Source organism: Mus caroli, chromosome X, assembly GCF_900094665.2.
Source record: "Mus caroli chromosome X, CAROLI_EIJ_v1.1, whole genome shotgun sequence".
Classification (NCBI taxonomy): Eukaryota; Metazoa; Chordata; class Mammalia; order Rodentia; family Muridae; genus Mus; species Mus caroli.
Window position 1 is genome coordinate 148,489,349 of NC_034589.1, and position 21,666 is coordinate 148,511,014.

The window sequence follows — 21,666 nt, forward strand, 5'->3', positions numbered from 1 at the left end:
TGACACACCCATTCCAACCAGGTCACACCTATTCCAACAAGGCCACACCTTCAGATGGTGCCACTCCCTGGTCCAAGGATATACAAACCATCACAACTATACAAACATGAAATTTGAATTTGTATCCATCCATATTGGCACATAGCCCCTGCTCCTGTGTTTGTAGGTAGTCTGTGTTAGTTACCATACTCCTATAGTTGAGTATAGTAGTTGGAAGAGATACTCGAAGTTCTACAGAACTTAAATTACTGATCCTGTTGTCCCCAAGATAAAACTCACTTAGTTTTGAAATGTGTTTTAGACAGTGTGGGTAATTTTTAATAGATTATTTTAAGATTCAAAATGTGACATAACAGGGCCCAACTGTGCAAAAAGGGAATTTCAGGACAATTAAATATATTTTAAATTAAAGTAGAAACAAGAATGCTACCCATACTTCCATAAAGCAGATTAAAAGTTATAAAATTTCCCACATTTTCTGCTTTATCTTAGATCATAATATTATGAGATTTTTCTCTATTATACATTAATTTTTAAATTTAAAAGCAGCCTTATCCTTTATTTGATATCCCATTTGGGCAAACAATATACTTTTTAAATTATCCATTTTGTATAATGTATGCACATGCATTCATGTGAGTTATGTTTATGTGAGTGCATGCAAATGACACCAGAGATTAATGTCAGCTATTTTGCTAAAGTGCTCTCCTCATTGTTTTGATACAGTCTCTCATTTAACCTGGAGATCATTATTTGCCTATGTTGGCTCTCCAATATGCTTTAGGGATCTGCCTGCTTATGCCCCCTCAGCACTAGGGTTTTACTGCTGTGAACAGACACCCTGACAAAGGCAAATCTTATAAAGGACAACATATAATTGGGGCTGGCTTACAGGTTCAGAGGTTCAGTTTAGTATCATCAAGGTGGGGACATGGCAGCATCCAGGCAGGCATGGTGTAGGAGGAGCTGAGAGTTCTATATCTTTATCTGAAGGCTGCTAGTGGAAGACAGATTTCCAGGAAGCTAGAGTGAGGGTCTTAAGCCCATACCCACAGTGATATACCTACTCCAACAAGGTCACATCTCCTAATAGGACCACTCCCTGGGCCAAGCATATACAAAACATCACACATCTATTACTTTAGTTTAAAAATTGGAAGAAGTTAGATGAATGTTTCTTGCCATGTGAATTCTTTCAGAATTCAAGTTGCGATATATGAATTTAAAGTCTAAAATTATTTTCAGAGTCTGGGTTTCTGTGTATGTTTGGCTAGCCTTGAGCCTAGTATAGAGCTGGAGATAATCTTGAACTTTTCTGGTCCCATGCCCCTATCCCCAAAGTGCTAAGATTACAGGCGTATATGACCAAACCTAACTTTAAGGGCCATTAACTATAAGGTCCAAATTTTTAAACTAGTTTTTTTTTTCTGAAAGTTTAAAGAAAACATTGAGGTCCCATTTATCAATTCTTGATCTTAGATCATGAGCCATTGGAGTTCTATTTAGGAAATTTCCCCCTGTGCCAATGAGTTCAAGGCTCTTTCCCACTTTCTCTTCTATTAGATTCAGTGTATCTGGTTTTATGTTGAGGTCCTTGATCCACTTGGACTTGAGCTTTGTGCAAGGTGACAATATGGGTCTATTTTCATTCTTCTACATACAGACAGCCAGTTAGACCAGCACCATTTATTGAAGATGCCTTCTTTTTTCCATTGTTTATTTTTAGCTTCTTTGTCAAAGATCAAGTATCTGTAAAGTTGAGAATAGTTTTTGCTATACACGTTTTTCTGCCTTTCCAGATGAATTTGAGAATTGCTTTTTCTATGTCTTTGAAGAATTGTATTGGGATTTTGATGAGGATTACATTGAATCTGTAGATTGCCTTTGGTGGGATAGCCATTTTTACTATGTTAATTCTGCCAATCCATGAGCATGGGAGGTCTCTCCATTTTCTGAGATCTTCTTCAATTTCTTTCTTGTGAGACTTGAAGTTATTATCATATAGATCTTTTACTTGTTTGGTTGGAGTTACCCCAAGATATTCTGGAAAGCTTCTGTAAGGCAAAGGACATAGTTAATAGGACAAATCAGAAACCTACAGATTGGGAAAAATCTTCACTAACCCCAGATCTGATAGAGGGCTAATATCCAAAATATATAAAGAACAAAAGAAGCTAACCTCCAAAAAAACAAGCAACCTAATCAAAAATGGTATATAGAACTAAATAGAGAATTCACAACTGAAGAATCTCGAATGGCTCAGAAGCACCTAAAGAAATGTTCCAGCTTGTCAAGACACTGGGTGGCTAGGGGGATTTCCCCTAAATTTCAAGACAAAAGTGTATTGTTTTTTAAATTGTTTTTTGCAAGCCCCTTCCTCCCCTTGTTGGGCTTTTACCTTTTAAACCTTAAATGTTATTATTGCCAGCCACAGGCATAACAGGCAACGAGTGGGTGAAGAGCCAGTGGAAGAGTGTTCCAAACCTCCTGTGAGCTAACAGGCTTCTGAATGTATCTCTGTGATCCACAGAGAAGGCTGGGGGAGTAGCAAGAAGATACTGTATCAGCTACTGCAGCCTTAAAACAAAGCCCGTGTCTCTTTGGACTTTAAAATTGTCCCTATGCAGCTTATTTTATTTTTATTTAATAAAATAAACAGAGGGTTTTCCCATGGGAAAAAAAGAAATATTCAAAGTCCTTAGTGATCAGAAAAATGCAAATCAAAATGACCCTGTGATTCTACCTTACACCAATCAGAATGGCTAAGATCAAAACCTTAGGTGACAAAACATGTTGGAGAGGATATGGAAAAAGAGGAACACTCCTCCATTGCTGGTGGGATTGTAAACTGGTACAACCACTCTGGAAATCAATCTGAAGGTTCCTTGGAAAATTGGAAATAGATCTACCTGAAGACCCAGTTATACCACTCTTGGGAATATACCCAAAAGATTCCCCACTATGCCACAATGGCACATGTTCCACTATGTTCATAGCAGCCTTGTTTGTGATAGCCAGAAGCTGGAAAGAACCTAGATGTCCCAGGACAGAAGAATGGATAGAAAAAACATGGTTCATTTACACAATGGAGTACTACTCAGCTATTAAGAAGGAGGACGAGTTCAGTAGTATCCCTGCAGCAGCTATGTTGGCTCAGATCTTCAGTAGCTCTTTTTGTCTCCATTCCATTTCTGGAAACATGGCCTCTGGTGTGGCTGTCTCTGATGGTGTCATCAAGGTGTTCAATGGCATGAAATTTCACAAGTCTTCAATGCCAGAAAAAGTGAAGAAACACAAGAAGGCAGTGTTCTTTTGCCTGAATAAGGACAAGAAGAACATCATCCTAGAGGAGGGCAAGGAGATCCTGGTAGGAGATGTGGGGCAGAGTATGGATGACCCCTACACCATTTTTGTCAAGATGCTGCCAGACAAGAACTGCAGCTATGCTCTCTATAATGCAAACTATAAGACCAAGGAGAGCAAGAAGGACCTGGTGTTCATCTTCTGGGCCCCTGAGAATGCACCCCTTAAGAGCAAAATGATCTATGCCAGCTCCAAGGATGCCATCAAGAAGTATCTGACAGGAAGCAAGCATGAATTACAAGCTAACTGCTATGAGGAGGTCAAGGACCAATGCACCCTGGCAGAGAAACTAGGTGGCTGCACCATTATTTCCCTGGAGGGCAAGCCTTTGTGAGCTACCTCCAGCCCCTGCCTGGAGCATCTAGCAGCCCCAGATATGCTCTTGGGTGTTGCAGGCTGCCCCTTTCCTGTCAGGCTGGAATGGCTGGGGGGATCCCAGCAGGGGGAGTGCTATCCCTTCACCCTAGTTGTGAAATATCCCTCACACCCCCTGGACTGTCCTTCTCCCTCCATCCCTAAAGGTTCTGGCCTTCCCAAACTGCTTTTGATCTTCTGAATCCTCTTGGGTTGAAGCAGACCAAGTCCCATCCTAGGCACCCAGTTTAGGGGGGAGCCTGTAATTTTTTTTACTGTATATAATTATTTTTTTTAAATTAAGTCAAATAAATTATTTAAGGGGTTTGATTCCTTTGCTGTCCATCCAGGTCACCTTTCTCAAATGTCATCCATCCATCCATCGGAGCCTGTATTTTTAAATGACACCCCTACTCCTCATCCCTCCCCATCCCATGCTGCCAACTTCTAACCACAATAGTGACCCTTTGCTTGTCTGTTTAGCTCTGTGTGTAAATGAAATGCAGAAATGACCCTCCCTGCACCAGCTGGTTGCCCTCCCCTTTCCCTTGATCCTGGCCTCTCATGGAAGCAGGACCAGTAAGGGACCTTTAAAAACAAACAAACAAACAAAAAAACAAAAAACAAAAAACATGAGTTTTGCCTGCAAATGGGTGGAACAAGAAAATACCATCCTGAGTGAGGCAACTCAGACCCAAAAGGATGTTCATGGAATGTACTCACTAATAGGTGGATATTAGCCTCCCCCCCCAAAAAAGCACAGAGTACCCAAGATACAGTCCACAGAACTCAAAAGGTTAACAAGCCAAAGGGCTCAGGTGAGGAGAATCAACTCCTCAATCCACTTAGGAGTGAGAAGAAAGCAATCATAGGAAGAGGGAGGGAGGGACTTGGGAGGGAAAGGGGACAGGGAGGGGAAGAGAGGAATGTGATCGAGAATTGAAGCCCTAAGGGCCAGCAGAAAGAATGGAAACAGGAAACCTCGGGAGGTAAGAGGTAGAGGGACCCTCCAGAATGTATCAGAAACTTGGGAGGTATGAGACTCTCAGGACTCAAAGGGAGGGACCTTGGATGAAAGGCCCTGCAGTGGGGAGAGGGAACTTAGAGAGCCCACCTCCAGCAGAAAGATCAAGTGAGGGATGGGGTTGCCATCCTACAGTCAAAACTCTGACCCATAATTATTCTTGTCTAAAAGAACTGCCAGGACAAAAGTGGAGAAGATCCTGAGGAAAAGGAGGTCCAGCAACAGGCCCAAAGTGGGATCCAGCTCAAGGGGAGGTCCCAAGGACTGACACTATTATTGAGGCTATGGAGATCTCACAAAAAGGGATCTATCATGACTGCCCTCCAAAAGACCCAACAAGCATCTAAAAGAGTCAGATGCAGATATTTGCACTCAACCAATGGACAGAAGCAGCTGGCCCCTATTGTTGAATTAGAGAAAGGCTGAAAGAAGCTGAGAAGGGTGACCCTGTAGGAGGACCAACAGTCTCAACTAACCTGGATCTGATATCTCTCAGACACTGGACCACCAACCAAGCAGCATACACCAGCTGTATATGAGGCCCTCAACACATATACAGCAGAGGACTGCCTGGTCTGGGTTCAGTCAGAGAAGATGTACCTAACCCTCAAGAGAATGGAGACACCAGGGAGTGGAGAGGCCTGGTGGGGTTGGGGGTTGGGGGTGGGGACATCTTCTTGGAGACAAGGGCCAAAGAGGTATGGGATGTGGAACAGTCAGAGAGTAGACCGGGAGGGGGATAAAATCTAGAGAAGGAAGGAAGGAAGGAAGGGAGGGAGGAAGGAAGGAAGGGAGGGAGGGAGGGAGAGAGAGACAGAGACAGAGACAGAGACAGAGACAGAGACAGACAAGATGATTGAGTACATGAATGGCCTATGGAACATGCCTATAATGTCAGGATTTGAGAAGTGGAAGCAGGAGGATCCAAGAGTTCAAGGTCATCTTGGGCTATACAGTGAGTCTGAGGCCAGAATGGGCTACATAATATTTAGTCTCAGATGAATTATGTTCAGCTTGGTGACAATCAATGTGATTTGCAGCTGAGGGCAGCGGTGTAAATGTAATGTGACTAACCCAGAATTCACTGAGGCTGTTTCCTTCTAGATATACCTAGCAGGAGCTGGTATTAGTGGTGTTAGCTTACTGCATCCCTACTCAGTCTTATTTCATGTTGGATTCATATTCAGCTAAACATCTAGCCTTTTCTTTTTCCCCGTTCTCAATGTCATATAGGTTTTTATTTTTATTAATTTTATTTAAAATTTTCATATGTATATTTGATCATATTTTCCTCTCCCCAACTCTTCCCAGATCTCTCCTCCTTCCTCCCCCCACAGCTTCATGTTTCTTCTTATTCCCCCCCCACACACACACACACAAATCCAAACAAAAAGCCCAATAAGACAAAAATTCCAAAATAAAACAACCCCACAGAGTTCATTTTGTGTTAGCCAATTACTCCTGCCATTTGCCCTGCCATGGAATGTGGTTGATAGACCTAATGATACACTATAAAAGGAAATTGATTTCACCTTTACCAGCAGGTATCAATTGCAAATAGGTTCTTGGTTGGGGGTGTGACTTTGTGTCTTGAAACCCTGCAGGTCCTATGCTTGCTGTCTATTGTCTCTGTAAGTTCATATGTTTATCAGTTTTGTTGTGTCAGGAACTCACTGTCTCCTTAGAGTCATCCTCAACCTCTGCCTCTTGACAATCTTTCTGCCTCCTCTTCTGTATCCCTGAGCCTTAAGGGGGGATGAAATGAAAAAGACATCTCAGTTAGGACTGGGTGCTCCAAAGTCTCTGACTTTTTGCACATTGTCCAGTTATGAGTCTCTGTGGTAGTCCCCATCTACAGCAAAAAGAACCTTTTCTGATGAGGATTGAGGGAAATGTTGGTCTGTTGGCATAACAGTATGTCATCAGGAGTCATTTTATTGCTATGTTTCTTTAGCAGAATAATAATAGTAAGTTTTTCCCTAGGCCTATGGCCAATCTAGTCTCTATTGTTGGTCACTTTAGAAGGTTTCATCTCATGGAATGGGGCTTAAATCCAGTAAAAAAAAAAGTTGTTGGTTACCCCCATAACATCTATCTTACCACTGCACCAGTATATCCTTCAGTTAAGTGACTGTTACAGGTTGTAGGGTCTATAGCTGAGTGACACTGATGAGTAACTTCCATCAGCATAAATGCTAGTCAGTAAGTGTTTGGTTGGATACCAGCTTGACTTCTCCACGTTTGATGATGTAAGTAAACACTGTACTCAGCAATATGGCCTTACTACCAGGTTGTATCTTGGCAAGCTCCTGGTGGTGGTCCATGGGAACCCTTTGGCCAACGATTCAACAAGATGTAAATTATTCAACAAGATGTCAATTATTCTGGTACAATATCCAGTTATTTTCAAATACAGTTTTACAAAGCCAGGCCCTTGGTCTCCATTCTTTTTGTGTATGTATGCCAAATTTATTTGTTTGTATGTATGTGTGTGTATGTGTGTATAGATGATTGAGTATAAGAATATCATATAAAGAATGTATTTTTAGCCTTCAATGTGTTAAAAATTGACTACTGAGTTAATGCCTTTTAAAGGTAATGCTTATACTTTTAAAGGGTCGTGATTTAATCAACTATAATTATTCTGTAGAACAAAAGATGTTGCTTTACGTGAGTATTGCTTAATGCTGTAAAATACTTCAACAGATTTTGTTCACAAAATCTTTCAAAGTAATCATATGTATCAATATGTGATTCTTGTAGAAACCATTTTTATTCACAAAAGTTAATAGCACCTGTATTAAATCATCAGATAATGTGGACTTTTAATTTACACTAAAAACCAATATGTCACTTTATAATCTTTGATTTTCAAGGGATCCAAGTTCCTTGTGGTTTGGAGGACAGGTAATGAGCTTATATGGTTTCTAAAACTTAAAATATTTTTGCCAATGAAATTCAGAGGCAAACTAGTAGCGATTTGAAATTGAGTGTTTTTCTGTTTTAAGCATAATAGATTTGTAATGATATCACACAAAGTGGTGTCCATATTGTACAACTTCCCCTTCCCTGTCCTATCAGGTCTGTCTACTAAGGGCCATAGCTGTGTACTTCCGTATCATTTGCTTTCTGAAACAAATTTTTTTGTTTTTGTTTTTTACAGGCATCCAGTGGAAATTATTATTTTATCCCCTACACTGTGACACCATGTGCTGACTATTTTTGCTGTGAGAGTGATGCCCAAAGGAGAGCCTCAGAGTACATGCAGCCTAATTGGGACACCATACTGGGCCCACTGTGTATGCCCCTGGTCGACAGGTTCACTAGCCTCCTTAAGGACATCCGTGTGACTTCATGGTAATTTCTATCAGCCATTAAAAATCCTGGGTGTCTTGCAGAAATTGCCCTCTATTTTCATGGAGGTAGTATAAGGTATACTTTGAAGTGGCCAAGATACCTAGAGAATAGGGTTCATTGGCTGTCCACTTAATTGTCCTGGAATCCATCAGAACCCCCTTAGTTCCTCAATAAGATCAGTTTCTAAGATGAAGCCAGAAAAGAAGTGAAGTTTAGATGGTCAGAATTTGGCCTGGGGCTAGCCCTGGTTCCCTATAGGACCTTGCTATGTAATCTTCTCTACAGCTCTGTTCTCCTTTAGAAAATGGGAAACTTAACTCCATGATTGTTATTAGAGCTTTTCAATTCTAAGATCCTGTGTTTTCAGATAATTTCGGAACATAACTTTATGCTCTCAGTTATTCAGGTTCTGAAAATGCCAAAGCAAGGTCATTCTGACTTTCAGTTCTTGTAAGCATGCATTGAGTCAAGCTTCAACCAACCTGACCTCAGGATGTCCTGTGACACGTTATCCATAGATTGACATCATGGGGTATGGTGTCCACTCAGAGGTGGACAGGGTTGAGTATGAATCCTGGCTTCGGGAATTGCTCACTGGGAAACTTTGGAGAAGTCATTGCCTCTTTTGGAGCCTTAGTGCTCAATAAACTATACCTTCGGTGTTGTTAGTTAAAAAGTTAAAGGTAGGAAATTTTTCTTAACTAGAGGATCCCCATTGTTTCGCTCACAGCCAATTTAAAGGATTTATCTCCTGTAAGTTGTGTCATAAGAAGGATTTGTTCTTCCAAAACAAATGAAAATCCTAAGGACTGGCAGAACTGACTTGTAATGAAATGTCAAGGATCATGGCACCCTGAACTGTGGACGATTACCATTAAAGTGCTGCATGACAGTCACACTTATTAACAGCCTCTCACCCTTTCTGTCCTCTTGCCTTTCCTTGGGATGCAGACTTTAATGGGGAAGAAATCTCAAAACCCAGATGGCAGCAACAGAAAACAAATAAGGGGTTCTTTGACACCTTGCTAGCTATTATGTTCACTTCAAAGGAAAAATTTTAGTGGGATTTAGAGAGAAACCTCTTCTAATAGCATCTTTTTAGGTCTAATGGAGAGACATATAGCTTAAATCTGACAGAGGACTCACGTCCGTAAGAAAGAGGTTCAAGTTTGTTTCTCATTCATTTATATCCATGTATTAGGAGGAAAATAAACTGAGGGAGGGTTGTTTTAAATTCCAAAGGCTCCAAATACCTGTTGGTGGTCTCTGTCCTGTGCCTGGTGCCTGACAGTGGTTAATGAGGGGTTAATGGTGCTTATGTTTAAAAATCTCTGTAACAGGAATGACTAGTAGGATTTTAGCCAAAGTACCAACCCTGGCAGATTTATTATCTTTATCTTGAGTCTTGTGCTTGAAAGCACTTGAAAACCATTTCCAAGTTCACAGTGATTAACAACATCCTCCCTGGTTACCAGACACAGAAATGGTTATACTATGTACCTGCTGTCTCCAACATGTCGGGCATAATTTCATTTACATAAAAGTTACTGTTCTTATTATATTTTCTTTTTAAGTGATTTTTCAGTTACCCTTGAAAGCCAGACTAAAGTATAACTTTTTATTCATTAGGCCAAACTAATAACACCTTAATGGTTTTGATGCCTTTATAGTCTGCTGAATGGGCAATGGATGTAACCTAACTAAATGACTCTTTCAGTTAATAACAGAATTTTAAATACTGGCAGGACCTACTAATTTGCTCATCATTAGTGTAATGGCACTTGACAAATAAGGAAATAAAGAATGAAAGCAGTGCCTTGGTATGTTTATATCAGAACTCTTTCTGCAGGCTATTACTCTATTATTTAAATGTTAATTGAGGTCTTATTAGGAACATTGGACCAGACTATGTGCTGTATGTGCATTTATGTGCCACTATTTTATAATTATTCAGACTAAGTACCATCTGTCCACATTTTATCTGTTATTGTTCCTTCTATAGAGTTGACTAATTTACTCTTTCCTAAATTTAGTCTTTACAGTTAGTTACATCATTTCAGCTTCTTGATGGGTTGATACCATTACCACTTGGTAATGCACAGACTCTATTTAAAATTACTTGGAAAATAGATAAGATACTTAAGTCAATCTATGGTCATCATTGACTTCTATATCACCAAATTAGGATTCTTCAAGTCTTAAGTACCACATAATAATACTGGTTGTATGAAAGGCTGTGAAGACGTTTCAGGGTCTATTTACTGTTTTAGATGGTTTTACATACCATTTCGTTGTTTTGATGTTCAGAAGAGGAGATTTTGTTTTTACTTTATATTAGAAAACGTTTCACAAAAAATATAACAAGGAAAGCTGGCCTCTGTATAGCCCTTGTTGGATTGCTCAAAAGTATACCATCAATTTCCCATCTTCTTCACCTGGGAACTACTTCCTGACTAGTAACTGGGAACACTTAGACAATGAGAATATTTCTAAAATGAATTTACCTAGGTTGTATGTCTTTTGGAGTTTTGTTTGGTTTTTGATAATCTGTTGATTGATAGTCGGGGAAATTAAATAATCATATAAGCTTGCTTCATGCTGTGTGTGTGTGTGTGTGTGTGTGTGTGTGTGTGTGTGTGTGTGTATGTGTGTGTGTGTGTATGTAAGTCTTGGGGTTGCATTGAAAATTCTATAGACTGAAGTTTCAGCTTTGAAGATATTTTTAAGCTTGTAATAAACTAAATTTTATTATCACTTACTAGTTTATTCCTGTAGTGAATAGGTAGACATCATCTTATGTTTACTGGTATAGGAGGCTCAGGAGTGGCCAAGGTCCTTATGTGTTATTGAGAACCATGCTTGTTTGAGCACTCAAGAGAGTCCTGAATGCCTGTACATGATCAGGGGTTTTTGTTTCTTTCTCCAGTGCTTATTATAAAGAAACATTGTTAAATGACATCCGGAAAGCCAGAGAGAAATACCAAGGTGATGAACTGGCAAAAGAGTTGACTCGGATCAAATTCCGTATGGATAACATTGAGGTTCTGACCTCGGACATCATCATTAACTTACTTCTGTCCTACCGTGATATCCAGGTATGAAGTGTGCTTAGGTATGGCTAGCATACTTACATCAGGAGTATGGTGAAGCTGCTCTATCTAACTAGGTATGTAACCTAGTTATGGGCTATTGTGTATGATTTAGAGATAATTTGTCATATTAGAGCTGGAGTGAGTACTGCAACAAGAAGTCCTATTTGTATAAAACTGCTTAAAATAAGAAACGAATAATTTATTATTATTACTACTACCCAATTCTTTGTAAATGCAGATTCATTAAGTCCTCTTAACTCTCTGGTTTAGGTTTGCTGTTATTGTCTTACTTTTAAATGAAGAAATTTGAGGCACAGAGAAATTAAGTAACCTGCTCAAATTTAGAGTGCAGTAAAGTCAAGATTCAAACAGAGGCTGACTATAGCTTCATTGCCCTTGTTCCCAACTCTTCAGGCATCTCCTTTAACCTTTAATTCATATTTTTTCTTTTTACCACCACTCATCAGTGAGAGTAGCAGTAGCTGAGCTATGTTACAGAACTAAGGAATAGAGATGGTTATTGAAAAATTGGCATCAGAAGTTACTGAAAGATTTTGAGACCCAGGTTATGGGGTGTGAAATATGAAGGAAACTGACGATTTTTTTTTCCCAAAATGAACAAGTTTTAAGAGTATCTTGAGTCTCTTCCTTCTGGAAGCACAAAGTCTAATATGTTTTACTTGTAGAATACTACAAAGCTACACTACAAATACATGTCTGTACATATGAATGACAGGGCCATCCATTTATGATCTGGACCAAGAACAGAGTTAGCTACTAAGGAACCCATGGCCTGAGTGATAAAAAATATAGCTACCTTTAATAACAGGTGGCTATTATGCAACAAGAAAATATGATTGACTTTTCTTGAAGTAGTCCTTTTTGATTTTGGTTTTGCTGTTATTTGGAGACAGGGTCTTTTGTAGCCCATTGCGCCTTGAACTTGTTCTGTAGGTGAATATGACTTTAAACTCTAGATGCTCCTGCTTTCCGTTCCCCACTGTAGTGACTATAGGCATGTGCCACCATACCCTGCTCTTGAATTGCTTCTTGGAGTTACTGGTTTCTTCTGCCCTTCACTTCCTGAATGCCTTCAGTTGTTAATTTTTCATTGATAGAACTCTTAGGCTCAAAGTAGAGCTGGAAGGTTCCAGGGATATATTGTCTTCTCTCTACTGAAACAGCAGCACCAAGGTCCAAAGCCAGGTGTCAGATATCCATAGGAAGTTCCTCTCTGCTGACTGGCTAGCAGAAAGTTTGCCAATACCAGTAGTTATACACTTGGGTAAAGAGTAATTTTCTTAAACATTCATTTAACTTTATTATAATGTATTTTTAAAATTTTTATTGGTTATTTTATTTATTTATATTTCAAATGTTAGCCTCCTTCCCAGGGTCTGGTTGGTTGATATTGTTGTTCTTCCTATGAGATTACAAACCCCTTCACTCCTTCAGTCTTCCCCCTAACTCCTCCATTGGGGTCCCCATGCTCAGTCTGATGGTTGGCTGTGACATACACATCTGTATCAGTAAGGCTCTGACAGAGCCTCTCAGGAGACATCCATATCAGGCTCCTGTCAGCAAGCACTTCTTGACAGCAGATGCTGGCAAGGATGTGGAGAAAGAGGAACACTCCTCCATTATTGGTGGTATTGCAAGCTGGTACAACCACTCTGGAAATCAGTCTGGTGGTTCCTCAGAAAGTTGGACATAGTACTACCTGAGGACCCAGCTATACCACTCCTGGGCATATACCCAAAAGAGTAATTGTTAATGGCACTGCTAAAATGGGACCCTGTAGAGACACACTTGGTAGCAATTTAACCCCAGGGTAATGATGCAGCATTTGGAACAGTAATTGTCAGCCTGGGGGTACTTGTGTCTTCTAGTAGGGAGGCGGCTACTCATCTAACAATACACAGGACAGCATCCCAGAGCAGAGATTTAGGCCCAGAGTATCAACAGTGCTGCAGTTGAGAAATTCTAAATTATATTAATTTAGCCAAAGTATGAAGGAGTAAAATGTTCCCTTTATTTGCATGGGAAAGTGACTAAGTTTTCTTGTATTTATCAAACTCATTTTAACACAGTTCTGCTGCTGGTATTAACCCTCCCACACTCAATACAATATCTTTTTCCTATTATCAGGCTCACTTGCCCTTTTTGGGGGGGATGTAACCAATTTTCTATTGATCTTTTTGTGCCCTCTGATAGCAGGAATTCCTGCTCTATCTCATTTTTTTGTGATTTTTTTCTCTGTACTTGTCAAGGCTACAATTAACTTCACTAAATACTATCTGCAAAGAACAGTTTATTTTTAAATTTGGAGGCTGTCTTGTGTTTGTACCTATTCAGAAAAATCTATGAAGGGCTGTTTCCTATCTTTCTCACACTCTGAGTCCTTTTGCCAACAGGACTACGATGCAATGGTCAAGCTGGTAGAAACACTGAAGATGCTGCCAACGTGTGATTTGGCTGATCAGCACAACATTAAATTTCACTATGCATTTGCACTGAATAGGTAAGAATAGTTATGTGTAGGGTTTGTGAATATGTGACCTGTTAAATTCTTCTGTTGTCTTTTCAACAATTATCACATACAAGTCATATGTTAACTGCCCAAGGTATGAAAATATATAAGATACTTTGCCTTTGGGGCATTGCTGCAGACCCTTTTTGGTCCCTGTCTGTGTAGAACGGGTCTCTGGTTGCAGGTGGACAAGGAGTCTACGAATGACAGACAGAATCAACACGAGAGATTGTGTAGAATCTGAATGTATTTTCACAAAGTGTACACCAGTTTTATATAATACAGAAAACAAAGGGGTAGGATGTCATGGCAGGCAAAATACATTGAAGTTACCTGACACAAAACAAAAGAATGACTTCAAAAGGACATACAGGAACCAGGTAATGTTTACAGTAAAGATAAAACAGCTCTGCTTAGGGTCAGCTAATCACAGGTAAGGATTTCACACCCTAGTCACAATTTGTGCTACTCCTTTGAGTCTTGTGAAAGCTAGCACCAAGGGGTTCTGCTCTAGCAGACCTCATGAATAATGCAATACCACAAACCTCCAATTTCCTAGGCCTTGATAAATTCTTGTACGAGTGTAACTTGGCTGTTCTTTTAAGTATCTGTGGCGAATCTCCGTTTGTCAGAAGAATTCACCAACTTGCTTTTAATATGTAATGTAACCTGCGATACCTGGCTGTAGAGAAGATCCCTGTCTAACTGTTAAATGGTAAACCTACCTATTAGCTAGGCCATTGTGTATTCCCTTGTTTGGGTGAGACTGGCTACTGTCCCAAGTAAACACTCTGCAGACCAGCCATGAGCTAATCCAGCTCTGTACTTTGTAATGCCTAATTAGTTTCACTGTCTCTACTAGAAGTAAATTTGAATGTTACTGAATAAGTAACCTCACTGAATTCCTACTGAATTCCAATTTTGTGGGCTTCAAGGATTTTCTAGGATGTTAGAACACTGGCGAAGGCTTAGCTATGTCAGAATTCAATCTTTAAAGGGACTTATAATAAAATAATACTAAAAGAGAGCACGTGGATCCATACACCAGACTAACACGGGGATAAGGTATGAGTATACAGGTTATGAGAATGCCAAGGTTCCAGGAGGTTGAGTTTCCTTGAAACTCTTTGCCTCGTGAGTGCTTCCAGGCCTCTCAGCCTGCCAAGCAGACTTCACTGGAGTGTGCGTAGCAGGGCATATATTCTAACTTTGAGATCAGACACTTAAAAAAATTACCCAAGGGTCAGGTATGGTGGTGCATGCCTTTATTCTCTGCATTCAAGAGGTAGAGGCAGAGGCAGAGGCAGAGGCAGAGGCAGAGGCAGAGGCAGAGGCAGAGGCAGAGGCAGAGGCAGACAGATATCTATTAATTCAAAGCCAGCTTGGTCTAAATAACAAGTTCTAGGACAGCAAGAGCTACATAATGAGACTCTACCTCAAAGAGAGATAGCGGGAGGCTAGGAGTTTCCAAGTGCTTCATTTATATGTGTAGTCTTGAAGTTCATTTTTCATCATAGTGCATCAACCACTAATTAAGAAAATGCCTTATAGTTTGATCTTATGGACACATTTTCTCAATTGAGGTTCTCTCCTTTCAGACAACTCTAACTTGTGTTAAGTTGGTATCAAGTTGACATAAAATTAGTCAGAACAACTGAGTTGCTTCTTCTTACATCCCATTGATATGAATTTAGTCTCCATCTTGCCACAAATGAAATTGAGAAATGTGGTTTCTAGCTAAGTGGCCATCCAAACATGACTACTGTAAATTTGCAGAGTAAAGCATATTCAACCTCTCAAAATCTTAGGTGTCTAAATGTCTAATTTCTACTGTCTTTCTTATTCTATTGATAATATAGAAAGAAAAATAAATATTTTAAGAATTATGTACATTCTTTTCTGTCCACAGTAAGTATGCTGTTACTTATGAAATCATGTCAGATCAATACAGAAGAGTATTCTAGAAATCTATGCAATTTGGTTTAATAGCTAGGGGCTTATATCCTCATCAACCTTCTAACCAATGAATGACATCTTCAAATAAGGAATACATGAAATAAGTGTTTAGAATGATCTGAGGCTGTACTTTTTCAGAAGCTAGATTAAGCTTTAGATTGTTTAGATTGTTGAAATGGCAACATCATTAAGACAGCAACAAAATGGGAACCCAGAATCTTGTAACCCATGATAAGGTCTCTTAAATCAAAATAAAATTTGAAGCAGTGAAAGTGTGTAGATCTTAAATACATAATTTGATGAGTATGAGAAATTAATATACACATCTAAATGATACCTCTACCAAAATAGAAAAAAATTACCTAAAAGTTTTCTGTTTTGCTTTATCTGCAACCTCTGCCTTTTCAAAGGCAACCAGTGTTGCAACCAGTGTTGCAACCTCCATCCCCATAGATTATTTTTTATTGGCTTCAACTTCACAAAACTAAAACCATACAACATATTCTCCTTTGTATTTGGCTTCAGGATTTCAATGGTATGTTGATGATATTCATGTATGCCATTATATACATCACTAGCTCTTTTTTGTTGCTGTAGAATATCCCATTTTATAGATATGTCATGATTTATTAATTTTACTGATTATGGACATTTAGGATGCTCCAAATTTGGAATGTTAAAACAGATGCTTTTGTAAATATTTCTTTGCATGTTTATCTATCTTTCTCTCTCTCTCTCTCTCTCTCTCTCTCTCTCTCTCTCTCTCTCTCTCTATCTATCTATCTATATATCTACCTGTTGATGTACACACATATATGCATATATATTTATATACATATATAACCCAAAGTAGAGAGAACAACTTAAGCCTGAGAAAACAAACTCCTGTTCCCTCGGTGTAGTGTGCTCCAATTTTAGTAACATGTGATTCTATGTGATTGATTATTGACTTAAAAGAATTAAATGTGTTATCACTTATGAAATTCTTGGGGAAATTCCTTATGCACTATAAGTACTATAAAATTAACTTGTTAAATAAGAACTGGAAGCCATATGAGTTGCTTGTCGCTATCTTTTCAACTAGACACATCAGAGAGTATCCACTGTCAAATAGTGGACAATATAGTTGATTATTATCCTCTCAAAGACATGAAAGAGTAAAACAGGATTTGAAGTGGAAATTGACATCTAAAAGTGGCTATGGAAGTATGAGGTTATTCAGAGACGAGTATGTTTGTAATCTAGAAGAGAATAATTTGTATTGCATATAAAAGATGAACATTTATTTTGCTTTCTGGTCTGATTGTCTCCTGTCAGATACTGGCTCTGTAGAGTCTGGGCAAGGGTCCTTGGGTGCTGAGTACCTTATTTTTCACACAATAAGCTAGGAGTTTCCAAGTGCTTCATTTATATGTGTAGTCTTGAAGTTCATTTTTCTGTTCAAACTTGTCCAGCTCTCAGCATACTTGTAGTAGGATATGGCTTTTTATATAGTTTTAAGGAAGTTAGTAGGGGCTGCCTTATATGTATAAGGGAAAAATAGAGATAGACAAAAAAGAAAGAAAAGGAAAGGAGTATTCCTGCATTTCGGTTGACCTTTACTTTTTATGAAGTGAACCAAAACATGGCCATAAATTAGTTACTAAAGGTTGGCAGAAATGAATGGTGTTTGACCCTCAGATGGCAAGGGTTCCCTGTCAGTAGGAAAGCTGGCTTGAGCCAGCCAGCTTTTCCTGGTATCTTCCACTTCACTGCATTCAGAAGCCCATTCAAAGCTACTTGAAGTTTCCACTGGGCAGTTAAACTGCTGGCCTCTCAATGGAGTGAAATCCTTTATGAGCAATTTTGTATTTGTTATTACTTTTATAGACAAGACTTTACTATATACACAATTGTAGCTATAATATCCTAACCAAAGATCTAGCTAAGTGAGAAGAAAGATGGCTATGCTAGACAGTGTTTTTGTTTGTTTCTATCATTATGTTTACCTGAGAAAAACAATTTAAAGAAGGAACTATTTGGTTTAGCTCTCACCTTCAGAAGTTTTAGACCATAGTACTCAGCTCCATCACTTATGGACCTGTGGTAAGCAATATGTAGTAGGGAGCATGTAGAGGAGCAGGGAAGCTCACTTCATGGCCAGCAGGAAGAAAATGGAAAGAGGGAAGACAAGACACAGCTTTTCAGAGCATGCCTCCAGTGACTAACTTCATCTGTCTCCTAGTTTCACTCCCTCAAAAAAATGTCATCATATTATGAATTCATCAACAGATTGACTAGGTCAGAGCCCTCGAGATGCAGTCATTTCCAAAAAGTCCATCAGCTAGTAACAAAGCCCCTAGTATGTGACCCCATTTGGGATATTTCATATATAAATTATAACATTCTACTTCTGGCCTCCAAGTTCATGTCCACCCCATAATATAAAATATATTCAGGCTATTTCCAGGAGTCCCTATAATCGTAACAGTTCTGGCACTGTTCAAAAGTCCAAGTCCAAAGTCTCTGAACACTAACCTATTAGTTGTGAATCTCTGTAAAACGTACAAAGTATGCTGTATACATTTCACATTCAGAAGCACAGAGAAAATATTTCCAGTCTCAAAAAGAGAAATGGGGTCATAGAAAAGAGGAGTGGGACAAAAGCAAGACTAAAACTCAGGACAAACCTTAAATCCTGTGGATCCATGCCCAGCATTTATGACATTGTATGAGCTTTCAGTGGGTTACAGTTGTCCTGCTGCTATGGCCTTGCCATCTGGCCCTGCTCACTACCTGCAGCTTTCTTCGGATGTTCAAGTCTCTGCTATCTCTAGTAGTTCTATCTGCACAGATTTAGACATTGCCCTCTATGTGTTGCCTGCAGGAATCTTGATCTTGCCACTTAGTACCTATCCTCCTAGGCTTTCTTTTGAAGTCTGAGTAAAGCCTCATAACCCTTGCTCATAACTCTTGCTTTCTGTATCTTTGCTAAAATAGTTTCATATGGGTGCCATCAAGATCTGTTGCCAGTTCAAGCACTATCTGTGCCCTCTTGGACTATGGCTTCAGTGGCCTATAAGTTGCTTGGATGACTGAACATTGAGAACCGCGCCAGCAGCAGAGATCCCTGAGCTCGTTTTTTTTTTTTTTTTTTTTTTTTTAAGCAAAGCTCTTTCAACTTAGTTAACCTTTATACCCTTGAGCCTGCACAGGTCAGGGTCATTCCTGAAGATGTTCAAGGTATCTTTCCTATTGTCTTGATGCAAAATACTTGGTTTCTTTTAATGGACTAAATCTCTTCAGCAGCTGTATGCCCGGCCTCCAAGCTAGCTGCTGCTTCTCTGAACACGTTGTAAAATATCCAAACATTTCTGCTTACAATTTTCACTATAAACTTGACTAAAATCAAGCAGCAAGATAGATGGCACAATCTGAATGTCTGCTTCCCTTGAACTTTCCTCTGCCAAATTTAGTGATTTATGACCTTTATTTTTTAATTAATTTTATTTTTTTACCTATGAGTATTTTTTACACATGTATGTCTATATACAACTTTTATGTCTGGTACCTGTAGAAACCAGAAAAGGGTATTGAATCCCCTGGAATTAGAGTTAAGAGTTTCTGAGCCAACATGTGGGTACTGGTAAATTGAACCTAAGTCCCCTGAAAGGGCAGCAGGTACTCTTGACTAGTGAGCCATCTCTCCAGCCTAATCTATCACCTTTAAATTCATCCTCCTATAAAATCTCAAGACACTGTAGATAGGTTCTTTGTTATGACAGAACATGAATAATCTATAGTCTAATTCCAAGTAAAGTCTGCTTCCCATCTGAGATCTCATACGCATAATCTTTACTGTCTGTATTTTAATTAACTTCTTGGTCTTCTGTGCTCTCACCAGAATTACCCACCAAACTTTGGTTACAACTTCTTTAGTTTAAAGCTCCAAATGTTTTAAAACTCGTAAGGAAGCCAATTCCAAAGGCTTCAATAGCACTCCTGGCACCAAAACCTGTATTTGTCAGTGATCTCTATAGGAAAAGAATCAATACTTTATGTATGTGTGTGTGTGTGTGTGTTACAAATTATGCATAATTATAAGGGATAATTTAATATATTGTCTTATACATTTAAAAGCTACATGGTCCAACAATGGCCATCTATACTACAATGGAAAGTCTAGAGAACCTGGTAGTTTTTCAGTCTAAGAAGCTAGAAGCCTCAGCAGAATAAAAGAAACCAATGTTACATTCCTAGTCCAAGACTATAGGTACGGGAGTTCTTTTAGGGTTCCTGATGTAAATCTACATTGCCAGCCTAAAGAACAGAGATCTAATGACCACAGGCAATTGAGGTAGCAGCAACAGACCTGCTTGTTTGCAGAAGAAATAGAGCTTGAATATGCTATATGATCGACTCTTTTCCCTCTTTTATTCTGAGTCCACATTCAGGGCAGATCTTTCCACTTTGGTTACTGAGCCTGGAAATGGAGGAATAGGTGGGTTGATGACAGTAATTTAATCTGGCATATAGCAGAGAGAAACTAACCTTGTTCCGAACCATCCAAACCCTAGCTTCTGGGGGGTCCCCAGAGGCTGTATAAGTGAAAGGACACTTTGTCTTTGAGATCATGTAGGCTTGTCATCTCTGGAGTAGCCATACTCTCCTTTTATCATTTCTGTATATATTTACTATTCAGTATAACCATCTACTTTCTATAGTTATATAAGTAGCCACTCTATGTTACATGTTTGTCATGAGTAGAAAAATGTCATCTTCCAATTATTATAGTACATTATCTCCAGCTACCATAAAGCAAAGAGAAAATGTATTTATTGCTTTCCTATAAATGATGAGAACCATAAACACTGCCAACTTAGAATTATGTAAGTCTAACTTTTTGTTTCAGGGAAGATAAAGAAAAAGGTAAAGGTATAAAATTAACAGCTGATCAATATGATCTAAGTCCATAACCATATTATTTTAACATAGCATGATGTGTAATACTAGTCTTAAAAGCTAAGGCTAGTAATGGCATAATTAATTACACTAATCTCAAAATGCTTTATTTTGTGTGCCTGCAGGACTACCAAAACAAACCATGAGATTCTACTTGAAATTGCTGGGCAATCTCCTTATGTTGCTTGTTTTGGCATATGTAACTGAGAGTATTAGATGGTAGCTGAATGTTCATACTTCATAATAGATACTTTTGTTAAAATACAAATGTTTCTTACTGTGGTAAAAGCATGTAATCTAAAATTTGATTTAGTAGTATTAAATACATTGTTACTGTTGTAAAACAGATCTCTAGAATTTTTTCATCTCCCAAGCAGAAACTGTGTATTTACATTTCAACTCTTTTTTCCCCTTTTCAACTCTACTTTCCCCTGACTTGAGCACATAGTAACCACCATTCTTTCTATGAATTGGACTGCTTTCAACAACATCTTGTGTAGCTTTCTGTGGCTGACTTAATTTGTCTTAGTGTAATCAAGGTCCATAACCATTGTGCTATGTATCAGAAGTTTCTTCCTTTTAAAGCCTGAGTAAGATCTCATTGTATGGATAACCCATATATTATCTATCCATTGAATCTTTGCTAGATATTTAGGATACCTTTACCTTTGGCTATTGTGAATCCTGCTGCTATGAACAAAAATCCTGCTGCATTAGTTTGCTGAGAAAATGAATTACTGTGCTTCCTTCTGCACAGCAGCCTTGCCAATAATACAGGTTTTATTTTTTACAAACTATTTGCCCTTTCTGTCTGTTAATCTTGCTTCTCACTGGCCACCTCAAACCTTCGATATCATTCTGTTTTGTTTCCTTTTTGTCCCTCCTGTTTGTCCTCCTTTATTTACTGAGTCATTTATATATCAACAGAAATTGGTTTGTGAAAGGGAATTGAGCTAATGAAGAATAAATAAAGGTAATGGGCAATTAAAAAAATATTCATGGCCCGGTCGGAACAGCATCGGGGTAGCTAGGGCACAGAGTCAGCTGAC

The 21,666-nt window shown here is 38.9% G+C and overlaps 1 protein-coding gene and 1 pseudogene across 1 annotated transcript in view; both read left to right on the forward strand.

Moving 5' to 3' along the window:
• Map3k15 (mitogen-activated protein kinase kinase kinase 15) overlaps window positions 1-21,666 on the forward strand; it is a 141,041-nt gene that overhangs the window by 53,005 nt on the left and 66,370 nt on the right. The window contains exons 4-6 of the mRNA XM_021152935.2: window positions 7,905-8,098; window positions 11,025-11,193; window positions 13,605-13,711. Of these exons, the coding sequence (XP_021008594.1) occupies window positions 7,905-8,098; window positions 11,025-11,193; window positions 13,605-13,711 (470 nt within the window). The remainder of the gene's footprint in view (window positions 1-7,904; window positions 8,099-11,024; window positions 11,194-13,604; window positions 13,712-21,666) is intronic.
• Window positions 3,200-3,697, forward strand: LOC110286534 (annotated as a pseudogene).